The 14,581-nt window shown below is 34.3% G+C and overlaps 1 protein-coding gene across 2 annotated transcripts in view; it reads left to right on the forward strand.

The window, feature by feature from the left end:
• Positions 1–11,871, forward strand: part of LOC149255708 (uncharacterized) — a 35,360-nt gene extending 23,489 nt beyond the window's left edge. The window contains exons 1-2 of one of the 2 annotated variants that reach the window (XM_089460554.1): positions 11,022–11,341; positions 11,464–11,871. In XM_089460554.1, the coding sequence (XP_089316680.1) occupies positions 11,226–11,341; positions 11,464–11,677 (330 nt within the window). In that variant the 5' untranslated portion in view covers positions 11,022–11,225 and the 3' untranslated portion in view covers positions 11,678–11,871. Of the gene's footprint in view, positions 1–11,021; positions 11,342–11,463 lie in introns of those variants that run through there. The other variant, XM_089460555.1, reaches the window with a different exon arrangement.
• Positions 11,872–14,581: the final 2,710 nt, after the last annotated feature.

A 14,581-nucleotide genomic window follows, 5' to 3' on the forward strand; every position in this document is an offset into this window, starting at 1 on the left:
TGTAAATAACAGATCTAAGCATAGGGGTCTCATATTCAAATGAGAATGGCTAAGAAGCATTGATGCCTCAACACATTAGCCACAATTTCATCCATTAGGTCATAGATACATTATTCATTCATTTACAAGTAAAAACATGATGAGAGCCATACATAGCTACTGTCATACAACATATATATAACCAACATAATAGCAACAGAAATACCAAGGAAATCATAGCCATATGATCCACATATAAACTAGTATAATACTCATATAAATACAAGGAGAAATAACCTCATCTTGATGTTAATGATAAGCAGAAAATGAAGCAGAAAATGAACCAGAAAAATCCGGGTCCTTCTTCAGCTCATTATTGTCTGACACATATATCGTACCTCTAAATCTAACCAATCTGTCTGTTGTGAGATGGTAGTCCTCATTCAGTGCACCTGCACCTGTACCTGTACCTATACCACTACCTATATATGTACCTATACCACTAGTTGTACCTGTACTTGTACCATCACCTATACCTATACATGTACTACTGCATGTACCTGTATCTATACTACTGCCTGTACATGTACCTGTACTACCAATTCTAACTACTGGAGCCTGTGCACAATCTCCATTTAGCTATCATCCTGCTGACCTGCCTGCAAGGTCCTATCCTGTAAATTTGTCCCATAGGAGATCATAGCTGCTAAGTGATTTACTTGTATCCATCTGCTAAGAGCATCTTCCACCATGTTCTCTTTACCTTTGATATATCTGATCTCAAAATTTAACTTATCGTGTCCAACCACCGAGCATGTCTGCCATTCAAATTCGATTGGTCAAACAGATACCAAAAACCACTGTCATCAATCAACAATACAAACCTTTTTCCAAGAATATAGTGCCTCAGCATCTTCAATGCATGTATGATCGCTACTAACTCAAGATCATGAGTGGGGTAGTTCTGCTCGTGCTCATTTCTTTTTCATGACTAATAGCACACCACCTGTCCATCCTGCATAAGGATCCCAACAAGTCCTCTTTGCAAGCCTATGTACATACAACAAACTCCTTATCTAGATCTACGATCTTTAACATTGGTGCATGTATCAACAACTTCTTGAGCTGCTCAAAACTAGCCTCACACTCTTCTGTCCATTCAAAATTTTTACCTTTCCCCTGCAATGATGTAATAGGATGAGAAATATGTGAGAAGTTCCTGATGAACCTCCTATAATAGCCTGCCAACCCCATGAAATATCTCACCTTATCCACATTCCGGGGAGTTTCCCACTCCATGATATCTCTTATCTTCTCTGGGTCCAATGCTATGTGATCCATGGAAACAACATGTCCCTAGTAATGTACCTCAATCTGAAAGAAACTCCACTTGTTGAGCTTAGAATACAACTGATGCTCTATCAACAACCTCAACACTGCTGCTAAATGCTCAACATGATCTTCTTTTTTTAGAATATATCAATATGTCATCAATGAACACAATAACAAACTTATCAAAATACGGATGCAAAAAACTATTCATCAAGCACATAAAAGTAGCTGGAGGATTAGTTAAACCGAATGGAACTACAACAAACTCATAATACCCATACCTAGTCTGGAAAGTTTTCTTGTAGATGTCCTCTTCTTTGATGTGTACCTAATGATATATGGATCTCAGATCAATCTTCGAGAACACTGTTGCTCCCTACAACTAATCAAACAAGTCATCAATCCTCAGTAAAGAATACCTGTTCTTAATGGTCACTTTGTTCAGCTGCCTATATTCAATGCACAATCTAAGAGTGTCATCCTTCTTCTTCACAAACAGTAATAGTGCACCCAATGGTGATACACTTGGCCTAATGTATCCCTTGTCCAACATTTCCTTCAACTACAACTTCAACTCTACCAACTCAGGTGTACTCATCCTATAAGGTGCCTTTGATGTTGGGGATGCCCCTGGTACCAACTCAATAGAAAAGTCTACTTCCCTATGAGCTGGCAACTCTGAAATGTCCTCAGGAAATACATCCCAAAATTGTTGTAGAACTGGGTACCTACTTAAAACATCTGCATCCTCAACCTCCTTACCTTTTTCACTAGAGATGTGTACTACAAATAACAAACACCCTTTCCTGTGACTATGCTTCACCTGCATAACTTTCAACATTCTAACTGATGTCGCTTTCTTCTTACCTCATAGAACTCTTAGTTCTCCATTTCCATCCAGCACTCAATAGCTTTGTCATAATAATCCACCTTGGTTCTATCAAGGTACATCCAATCCATGCCCAACAACATACCGTATGATCCCTAAGAAAAAGGGCCTGAATTGGAGCAAGGGCATACCGCGGGTGTGGGTGAAGGAGAAGTGGCATGAGCCTCTATATTTGGTTCAAAAATACGTTACTTGTGAAGGTAGATATGCTGTCACTTTTCAGTACCATCTCAAATTTCTAATTTGTTTTAAGGATAAGCAAAAAATGAACCTTCCCATTTACCTATTACAAAGTTTAACCAAAATGGCCAAAAAATTTCAGGCTCATCCTCTCAATGTCGGGACAAGTATGTTTAACCATGGCTTGATAAAAATCTTAGTAGAAGTGGAATTGCAGAAGTAGGATAATATGTGGGAAGAATTTATTTTGTGGGGTGGATATAGGCATAATTTCATGTCATCTCCCACGAAACAAAGATCATCTATGTCTTAGAGGAAATGTGTTTCAGAAGATGAATGCTCATATCAAGGCTTAGTGTGTGACGAAAATGAGGAGGGCTCCAACGCATTGGGAGAAACTCTTATTTCTAAAAATAGTAAAACCCTCCAGGAAGAAACCCTAGATGACCCCCTGTCTAAAAAAGAAGAGGAAGTAGCATATGAGAAATCTAAATAACCTTAAGTAGCATATGAGAAATCTAAATAACCTTTATCTTAGGAGGAGGATGTCCCAGTTGTAAAGAAGAAGAATCCTAGAGGGAAATCTTGTCAGCTAAAATAGAAGAAGGTTCTCATGTAGAAGACAGGGTATAGTAAAAAGGTGTTGAAGGAAATTTCTCTTGTGATTGACCCTGAGGAGTTGAATTCAGAAAATAAATCTGACTCTGGAGGAGATTTAGACGAGGTTGTGGTCATTAAGATTGTACCTCATCATTGCCACACCCGATCGTCACTTAAATAGTCTACAAGCCAGGAAGGGACAAATGAACCAGCAACAACCTCAATAAGCTTAGGTAGGGAGTCTGATTTGTTGAAAATGGTATCACAGGTATGTCATGAAGTTAGTCAATTTTTTCTTCATTTACCATATTTCGACTCTAAAGGAGAGGGAGATGGGAGCCCTGGTTCCAAATATGAATTGGTAAAGGATGGGAATAATGTTGTAAAATATGCTTCTAATGAGAGTGTTAAATATGTCTCTCCACTAGATGATCTTGACATTGAAATAGAAAAGGAATTCTAGGCACCGAGTGCCTATGAAGACAAATTGATAAGAACAATTCTAGTACCGAAGTTATCTGAAGTTGGTATTGAGAAAAATGTAGGAGTTACTAAATTAGAGAGGTTTTTTAGAATTGTAGAATAAAACTTAGAATGGAAAGCTCATAAAGACGATGTGGATTCTTTGTTGGGTGACAAAGTGGATTTAAAGTTACCATTACTAGTAATAAAAGTGAAAATCATTGGAAAGGAGGAAGTGTTGAATTCTCCCAAATTAAAAGAAATTAGGAATACCAAAGAGTTTGTAGAGGTTGAGCCTAAGATATTAGTAGACATGGAACTAGATCAAACATGATTTGGAAAGTAGAAGAAAACAAAGAAATTGTGGAGGAGGGTTAATAAGTTCAAGTTCAAGTGTGTTCAATTGGAATTGGAGAATCAAGCTCTGACTCAAAGTAATGATCGTTTAAGAAAATCGCAAGACTACTTGGCAGTTTGAAATCAGCTATTACTTAATCAAGACTAGCTCTAGTAGACTAAGATGGACTACTTGATGCAACATTTTCAAAGAATGCAAGTCAAATACTCTGGGAGGAAATAAGAGCAGAGCTAAGAGAAGCTTAACCATCCGGGTCAAGCTTTTGACAGGAATTGAGCATAAGGACGCGCAACCGTCTAAGTGTCAGGGGATGAACAACCTCAAAATCAACCTGTTCCAAGCACATCTCAAGCATCTTCTATGACTCAAAACCTTAAGCCCTGCCTCACATTTCCTTATACTTTACTACTATTTCCTTTTATTTTATGTCTTTAATTGTATCTTGAATGCCAAAGGTGATTATCACTATTTTTATGTGTTTTCTTACTAAATTGGTCCGTATTTCAGTAAATTCACTTATCTAATGGTTGTGAGACTTTGTAGCCTTTTTTGCCTAAATCTTAGGGTGGATGACCATTGTTTACCAGATCAGGAATTGTATTATAATCTATTGGAAGGATCCATCCTAGATAACTATGGGAAGGACAGATGCAATGTTCACTTTACACGCCAACTTGGATACTTCTGACCGTGACCTACATAGTCAAAGTAGTTTCTATTTTGTTATCTTTTTATATTGTATGAGTTTTAGTTAGAACGAGATTGTTCAACAATAAATAGGCAGTTTCGTCCACTATCATTTTTGAAAATATTAGCCACTTAGTTATAACACTTTTCCTTATTCTTCGGGCTGGATTGGTCGATAATGGTTTATATATTGTATTGTAACCTACTGAAGAAAGTTAGATGTAATGTTATTGTAACACTACTGAAGTGGCTAAAATGAGTTTTGGACTCTGTACTACATTTTTTATGACTCTATAATATAATCTGCACCGTTGTTGTTTAATTTGTTGGAGTAACAAGTTCCTTTACCTGCAGTGCTTCCAGCTAGAGAGCCCCCCTTGATCTAGTTACCTGGAATGCACTTGCATAGGTTATGTGTGTGTTTAATAGATTGAATGTGGTTCTTTATGATTTTTGAAGACATGTAATTTTAATGTTGTAAATCATTATTTTGTATTTATTCCATTACAATTATCTAATGTTGTCGATTCCTTTCTGAGAATCACATCAATTTGAAGAAGTTGGAATTTTAATGTGGTTTAAGGGCCCTTATCGCGTGTGTTAAGAGACTACTAACCTAGGGATCTACTAGAGGGTTGAGAGGTACCCCAAGGACTCGAACCTGTAGTCCTATTGGATTGCATGGTTTTGTTTATTCTTTTCAAGATGAGTGTGAATGGATCGATCAACTGCTACTGTTACTTGACCTTGTTGAATATTAATGAATGCAAACTATTTTTGAGATTAATGTATATTAATTATTTGTTAACTGAGAGAAGCATAAATTGTGTCTGGTAGAAAGTGATTATTAATTGAATGTTGCATTGTGTGATATAATGTTCCAATAAGATCTAATTCTTCAAATATTGTGCGGGTGCCTCATCAGCTTACGAGCCCTGATTGATAATTTAATGAACTCAAAATTTAAGCAATTAAATTTCCCGTCAATGGTGAAGAGGGAGGTAATCCATCGAGATGAGGTATAATCATTTTAGATCAATAATTTCAAGCTCATTTCTAGTCTCTAATCCTAAATCCAATTGCTCTATTTCCTCTCCTCCTTAGGGCCAAGTCTCTTTCCCTTACATAAAAGGAACCATCGACCTCATTGCTAAGATCTTGTCATAAAAGAAAATTAAGACCATTTTTAAACCCCATAAACTTTGAAGCAAATGTTCTGGTCAACTAAGGATATGTCTGACCCCATGTTAAGTTCATGGGTTTACCAGATTCATGGTTCATGCATGGAGTTATATGTTGGCTAGACTGGTTGTCCCTTCAAAGCCCTCCTTAAAGAGCATATTGTTGATACCAACCATGTTTAATTATCAATGTCTACCATCGTTGAATTCTCTTTTAATTTTAAACACGTCGTTTACTTTGATAAATAAAAATCCTTACCTCTATTCCTTTTTCCAACTTTGGAATCATTAAGGAAGCTCTTGAGATTGAGAAGCATTCCAACAAATTTAACAGAGAAGATGGTTATAAGTTAATCCATTCTTGAAAACATGTTATACATCGACTCAGTCATTATTTTTCTCTCGTCCCTACCCCATCCCTCTCCCTGTACTCTCCATTTCGATTCTAGAACCATCAATGCTTGGTGAACCAACAAACCCTCCTTCTCTTTCATGGCGTCATTTTATTCCTTTTGATCCAACATTATATTTGATCTCATTTTTTGAGCTCTTAGTCACAATTTTATACTTCTATCTTTGGACCTCTCACCCTTCACACACACACACGCGCGCACACACACTTTGTATCTATTTAACACACACGCACACACACACACACTTTGTATCTATTTATTTATTTATAGAATTATCTTTTCAAATTTCCTTTTTCTTTCATCCTTATATCCATTTATCCATTTTTCATATTTTTAACATATCCATACAAATTTATATGTACTTATATTCTAATGGAATTAAATGGATTCTTTCCATTTATCTCTTAATTTATTTAATATTCTTCTATTCCCCAATTTCACTATATTGGTTATTTTCTTTATCCCCTCATTCACCTCATTTTATTTATGTTTTGAATTTCTTAATTTTTATGTTCATTTCTTTTGTTATTTATTTGTTCTTATTTTAAATTTTTTTACTTGACCCCCTTTCTTTGACTTTCTCTTACCGATTACCTTTATTAATTTAAAGTTAAATTCTTAACAACTAATTTGTATTCTTGCCTCTATTAAAGGCTTCTAAGCACTCATTTGTGATCATTCAAGGCTTCTAAGCACTTGTTTGTGATCATTTAATTCTTTGATCTTGGATGATAGGTGGAGAGTGTCCACCAAAAAAGTTGGACAAAATTAAAAATCCTCTACACTTTTTCATCCAAAAAAAATCTCTCAATTTAAACATTGTGAAAATCTACACTCTCTCATAAAAATATAGTTTTATGGAATAGTTTATTTAACAAGTTAGTATTATATAAAGTCAACTGAATGATAAAATTTTCATGTTCAATCTTCAGTTTCTTAATAGTTATCAACTTGGTGTTACACAAATATGAACTTTACCTCATTGCAATTTCATATATATATATATATATATATATATATATATATATCCTAAGCGTTAGCTTAATTGGTTGAGTCCATGTAGTTAAAGCATCTTTACTAGATTTGGAGATCACAAATTCAATTTTCTCCACTCTCGAAGTCAGACTTCGTCATTAATCTCCAATATTCATGAACAAACACACCTTTAAATAATTTCTATTTAAACAATTTAAAGATTAATATTAAAATTTTTAAAAATTATAATTCAATTTTTTTATTTATAAATTATAAAGATGATAGTGGCTACCTTATTTACTTATTTATTTATTTTCAAAATTTGATCACAAAATTGTGATTCGAAAAGCACTACCTGCATTGTCGCTGCCTTGTCACTTCGCATTAACCCGTTGTCCACATGTTCAAGATCGTGTTATACTAGAAAACTATGGAGATGAAAGGCAGACAGTGTAGGACCAAGTTTGGTTGGGTGGAGCATAGAATTGCTATAGCTGAAACTAAATGAGACACGATTGCAATTACATGGTAAAATTGTGTCATCACATCCAACAATACAACCTGAAACTTTTTAAAACTAAAATAATAAAGACAAACTCACCAAATCGAAGATATACTGTAAATCGTGTACCGCATGTTGAGAACATCTTTCCCCTACAAAATTTTATTTTTATACATCTTTCTTTACATAACTTTATTTTTATAATTTGTATCTCATTTATTTATTTTCTTATTTGTGTTTTAATTTTTAAAAATTATTTATAATTTAAAAAATTATATTAAATAATTTATTTTAGAACCATATTAAATAACTTATTTTTAAGATTTTTGTATCCACTGCATAAAAGATTCCTCGACATCATGTTTGAAGATCATATCTTTTTAGATAGAACAAATATTTGTTTCGATGTTTTTTTTTTTGTTTTTCGAAGGTGGCAAAACCTATCAAACTCAGGTGTCAAACCAACAGTGAGGACAGCGATCTCTGGCTGCTATCCGCGAATGTCGGTTTGACTCATCACTGTTATCAAGGAAAACCACGCCACCTGTAATAACCCGCTGGTGGTCCGTAAGGGAGCAGGGTTTCACTCCTGCCAGATGCCTCTGGGTCTTGGGCCGTTAACCTGTTTCCTTACGTCCGAGGAAGACGAGCTCTTAGCCAAGCAGAAGCAGTTTTACGGCATACTCCACGCCGGTTTCGATGTTATTAATAAAGATAGAAGCTATTTAAGTATCTTCTCAGTATAAATAGATTAGTGTTTTATATTATTATATTTTTAAAATTTGATAAAAGTGTTAATTATATTTAAAAAATAATAGGGTGAGTAATGATTGTTGAATTATAAATTAAGGGTAGAGTATATTTTAAAATTGTTTTTATTTGGTTAAGAGTTTGATTTTCTAAAATATAACGAAATATGTTAATAAAGAGATTTGGTAGGAGTAGTAGGAGTGAAAGTATATTCTTTAAGGATTATTTGGGATAATTCAAGATGGTTTAATTTTCTTTGAATAATGATGATGAAGTAACTTACATTGGTGAATAGCAATTAATAATTACTATCACTACTATTAATTTAACAACTAAATTATAATCAATTTTCCATTGTGTAAAAATATAGATTTTAAACAATTCATAAATTAATTTTTAAAATAATTTATATATTATTTTCAAATTCTCTAAAACAATCACTAATATGTAAAATTCCTTTTTATTATTTCATTTTATTAATTTTAATATTAATAAATCAGTAATATCTAATCTTTCAATTTATAATTTTTTCTAAAATAAAATGAATAAGGTTTTTCATGCTAAAATTGGTAAACACCATGTTCTATCTACATGTTCCTAGTAATGTTCATTGAATGACATTTAGCTTGAATAGCGATGGCCCTTTTTGTCGAATGCAAATATTTTTCTCCATTAACTTTGCCTTGATATAAAGCATCAGATGTCTTGGGAGCACTATATTTGTCAAAAACATACTTTTGAATTTGAGGTTGAAGATCATTTTGATGAGTTTTAAATGTAAGGTAAAATGAATAAGGTTTTTCATGCTAAAATTGGTAAACACCATGTTCTATCTACATGTTCCTAGTAATGTTCATTGAATGACATTTAGCTTGAATAGCGATGGCCCTTTTTGTCGAATGCAAATATTTTTCTCCATTAACTTTGCCTTGATATAAAGCATCATATGTCTTGGGAGCACTATATTTGTCAAAAACATACTTTTGAATTTGAGGTTGAAGATCATTTTGATGAGTTTTAAATGTAAGGTGAGAAGAAATTTGTTGGATTTATTGATTGTATCATGTCTACTTGATGTCTACTTGATTAGATATTTTTATAAAATAAAAACTTTTCATTAGACATTTTTATAAAATCAAAACTTTTTTTGGGTGGTGGATTATTAAGTTCTCTTCATAAAGTTAGGTTGGCCAAAAATCAGTTTTATTCGTATATTGTGTGTGTCATTTTTTTTTGGATTAGAAACCGTGAAACATATGTTTAGAGGAATGTTTCTTTTCACGATTTTATTGGGTTCAAGTTTAATAGTAAGTGCATGATATTTTTTTAGGGTTATTTATATTGGAAAACAACATAATTTTTTTTAAGGTTATTTACATTGGAAAGCAATTTTATTAAGAGATTCTAGTTCGGTAATTAAGGACTCTAGTATTTGGTATTGTTTAAAAGTATCACTTTATATATATTTTAGAAACTCCACTGTAACATGGTATTGTTTAAAAATATCACTTTATATATATTTTAGAAACTCCACTCTAACATTTTTAAGATCTTGTTGAGCTCAAATTTAATAGCAAGTGCATGACATTCTTCAGGGCTATTTATATTGGAAGGTAGGATGACATTCTTTAGGGCTATTTATATTGGAAGGCAGTTTTGTTAGAAGATTATGAATTGGTAATTAGAGACTCCTTTGTCTAGTATTTGATATTGTTTGAAAGTATCTATTTTATATACTTTAGAAATTTCACTACAATATTTTTAATAACAAGTTTATTTTTAAGGTGTTTTTTAATTGTGAAATATATTGTAACCATATTTATATACAACTCATAAACAAAAAGACATTAATGATTAAAAATATTAAATTTTTAAATTTCAATCTTTATTTAGTTGTTATAACTATTTTAATTACTCTAAAAATATGTATAAATATAAACTAGTATAACCAAATTAAAAATATTAATGTAGTTGATATAGCCTAAAGCTTCACAAATTAACCAAAAAAACCTATTGCAACATGAAGAATGCCTTAATAATGCACACATTTATTGGATTAACCATGTACAAAAATGTTATGGGTCAACTTTAACTTAAAAAAAAAAAGGAATTTGGTAAGTAAGAACCAAGTGAATAGAATCTAATTTTTAAAACTTATTAAAAGTCAATGCAACCTAACAAACTCTTTAATACACTACAACCGTTAATAAAATTAAACATATAGTGAGCATATTTTTCTGAGAGTCAATCTAGACCTTCAATTAAAAAAAACATAAAACATAAAAAATCATCGTCCTAAAAAACTTTAAACAAATGTCTATATAAATCTTTTTAATTAAAAAAACAAAAACAAAATAACACCTTAGTTATCACACCAAACAAAACCACTCATGCTAAACTGAAAAACCTTTAGCCAATTTTCCCCTTTATAACCAACCGGTGATCATCATCATCCGGAAATCGACTCCTTTTTTCAATACTTTGCTTTTCCTACAATTTACGGTTATTGTCAGTCCACTCAAATCTGCAGTAACACACAAAAGAAAAAGATAAGTATGGCTGATGACACGTTGAATACTTCGTCGTGGTGGTTTGTGCTGCCTCAGTTTTCTGCCTCACGATATCAAAACAAGAAGCCGCCAACGGTATTGTACTTGCGGTTTTTCGAGAGCGGATCTTCCTCCAGATTTCACCATTGTTTTTTGCTTTCATGCCGTAATCTCACCCCGCTGTATTTGAAACCCCAAAACAGGGGGTGGGGTGGATTCTCCTTTCCCAGCTCCTCGTTTTATATGTGTATATCAGGAGACGATTAAGATAAAAGGCTGTAACTCGGTATGCTGAAGCAGTCGTGTATTTATTTTTCTCAATCGGACATAGAGTGTACGTTTGATCTCTTTCGCTGCAAATAAATAATATGGATTCCCATGTTACTGCAGCAGATTTGGTGTATGACCGCAAAGAGTATTCGGGCGATGGTCACAACCCTAAAAAATCTGATACTACTCAGAGGAAGCCACCAATTTTCCCAAGGTATTGATCTGCCCCAACAACAACATGTTTCTGTGATAAAAATAGTTAACATGTATCTGTCTGTATATCTGATGTATAGGGTTACTCATGTTATGGTATTGACTGGTTTTGTGTTATTGCAGTGTTAGTGCTTTGTGTTCTGCATGCGCGCAGCCCCGGTGGGAGAGCGAGTGGAAGTTCAACATAGAAGATGTGGTGGCCATCAACAATAACAGGAAGTTGTGTAAAACGGGAGATGCAATGAAAGGCAAAGCAGGAAAAGGAAAGAAAATGTCAAGGGGCATGGGAAGAGTATTTTATCATAGGCCGGCCCCCGTTGTTCTGGTCTCTCCTTGAAAGATTCAAATTCCCTCCACAATTTATTTATTTTTTCAGAAAAGCTAAATCTGAGCTATACACAGGGATCTGTGTTATACTGATTGGAGATTTCTTTCGTAGGTGAAGTCCAACGGGACAACCTAGTTTGGATATGTGTATGATTTTAGCAAATTTATGTATTTCTTCCGTTGTTGCAGTTGCAGATTGGTAAATCTGAAAGCTGTTCAAATGAATTCATGGTTATAGAAGCTAATTGCAAAAAAATCATGTGTGGCCTGATAACCGGTAGAACGGAATTGAACATTGTTTTTGTTCTGTTAATTTAATTATATTCTTTTAATATTTTGGTATATATTCGTTTCATGTTTTGGTTCATGTATTCCCACGGACCCCACGTTTTGGTCTGCTTGGTTTAGTGCTGATGCATGTTGATCAACAATTTTAAAAGCTAAATCATAACTAAGCGACCATAAATTAAAAAAATATTCAACCAAGTCAAACGGAGGTGAAGCATGTACTTCTTTTTTCAACAAATGGAGTGGTTCAGAATAATAAAGTAACTTTGAGTGGGTGTAGTTCACAATGATAAAGTAATCTATGACAAGTTCATTTGAAAGTCCCATATTTTGGCCGAATAACGTATTTTCATTTACAATTATTTTTTTGGTGCGAACTTGTCCAACATGTTTTCATTTAAATTTTTTTGTGTGCAAGATTGGTGCACAATGCTCATATAGTAATGTAAGATGTGATTTATTTGAAAATGCTTATCATGTTTAAATATATTATTTTAGTGAAAGTTTTAATATAATATTTCATTGTGTTAATAAATACATTTAATTTATTATTATTATTAGTTTAGATTTATTTTAATTCTTGATTTATCAAGTGACACGGATCTAATTTTTTGAGGTTCAAACTTTTTCTCAAGTTTTGCAATAAAAAAGGAGGTTTGCACCTTCAAGAGATTGGATTTATATTTGTATTTATGTGTCTCTTTGTTATTCCCTCTCACAAACATACACACCCTCTCTCCATATCTATCTCTCTTTCCCCCTCCATCTCCCCCTCTCTCCATATCCATCTCTCTTTCCCCCTCCATCTCCCTCTCCCGCTCTTCCCCTTCTCTCTCTCTCTCTCTCTCTCTCTCTCTCTCTCTCCACCTTCTCTCACTATCTATCTTTCTCCTTCTTTCTCTTTTCCCTCCCACTCTCTTCATCACTCTCTTGTCACTCCCTCTCTCTCCATCACTCTCTTGCGACTCCCTCTCTCTCTCCACCTTTCTCCCTCTATGTTTTTCTTATCTCCTCCATCTCTTGCCCTCTCCAATTCCATCTCTCTTGAGTCCTCTCTCTCGTCCTTCCCCTATCTCCCTTCTTTCCCACTTCCCTTTGTCTCGCCCCCATCCCCCCAATCACTCTCTCCCTTTCCCTCTTTCTCTTCCCTCCAACTCTATGATTATCTCCCTCTCCCTCTCCTTCTCTCTCTCCCCTTCATCTATGTGTCTCCATCTCTCTCTCTCTTCCCCTTCTCTCCCTATCTCTCTCATCTCTTCTCTCTCTTCCCTCCTCTCCTCTCTCCTTCACTCTCTCTCTATCTCTCCCCACTCCCTCTCTCTCTCCACCTCTATCTCTCTATATCTTTGCTCTTTCCTCTCTCTCCCTCCAACTCCATCTCTCTCTCCCTCTCCCCCCCCTCTTCTCTTAAATTTGATCACATTGTATTGTTTTTAAGAAAGTATCTAAATTTGAAAAAGTTAAAAAAATCATGCATTATATTTAATCTATTATTGTTAGTCACTTTGCTTGCTCTCATTCCTTCGATCCTTAACTAAAATGGATCTATATTGGTTCATATATATATATATATATAGATATATATGATGATTAACGTCCACTAAGACCAAAGTGGTCTATTGGACCTCAAGAAAAGAAAGTCTAATGGTCATTCTTCAAAATCTTGTTTCTGTGATCAAGGAGCAGGGAAATAAGCATTCCATTCCAAGATTGCTATAGTTGGGTTAATAAGTCAAAAAGATTGGAGGTGTGGCTGATGATAGGGAATTGAGAGCAGATGTAGGCAAGACCTAGGCGGTCTAAAAGGAAGTGTTTTTCATCTTAGTATCACAAATCTAACAGATTCTATTATCCTGGGGAGTCTTGGGAGTAGACCATTGCCCAACCTCACTCCGAAGCTCATGAGAGTTAGTTCTAATCCTAGCGATGTTCATTTTCTTCTTAGTGCTAGTCAACATAGAGAGATAATTCTGATTATCAAGGGTGGGGTTGATCACCTCCTTATAGTACCTTAACTTCCTTTTACCCTTTAGCTCCTTAGCATCTCACATCTTGTCCTTAAAACTGGAGGTAATAGTATCTTTGATATTGTCCTTGCTTCCCATGATGATCTCCTCCTTAATCCCCCAAAGGTTGAGCCAAGACTGAGCATCCTGATGCCACCCGCGCTTGAGGCGTAGGTGGGGGTTTTGACTAAAGTTAGAAGCAATTTTTGGGAGCCTCTTGGATTCCATATTGTGAAGCTTCTTCTTATACATTATATATCTAAACATAGCCACACTTTCAATGGGGGACATACTAGTTTTGATCAAGAGGATAGGATAGGGAGTATTTCTGTTGATCTTGAGGTTATAGGTTATGAATTGCTTTTGGATCATCTCAATCTTTCTCCACGACTCCCTAGATATACTGCAACCCCAAACTTCACATCCATATAAGATAACAGGGGTGATGAGAGTCTCAAAGAGGAACCTTTTTTTACTCCAAATGTAAAGATCAACTAACTTACAATTGTTTTCAAGCTCATAATAAGCTTTCCAACCTCCAATAATTCTTTTCTCGATGCTATAATTCTAGTTGAGCTAATGAGGAAAGTCAATACCCAAATATTTATAAGAAGAAACCT

The sequence above is a fragment of the Pinus tabuliformis genome, chromosome 7, assembly GCF_031772625.1.
Source record: "Pinus tabuliformis cultivar Carrire ecotype Pingquan chromosome 7, CPIR1, whole genome shotgun sequence".
NCBI classification, from domain to species: Eukaryota; Viridiplantae; Streptophyta; class Pinopsida; order Pinales; family Pinaceae; genus Pinus; species Pinus tabuliformis.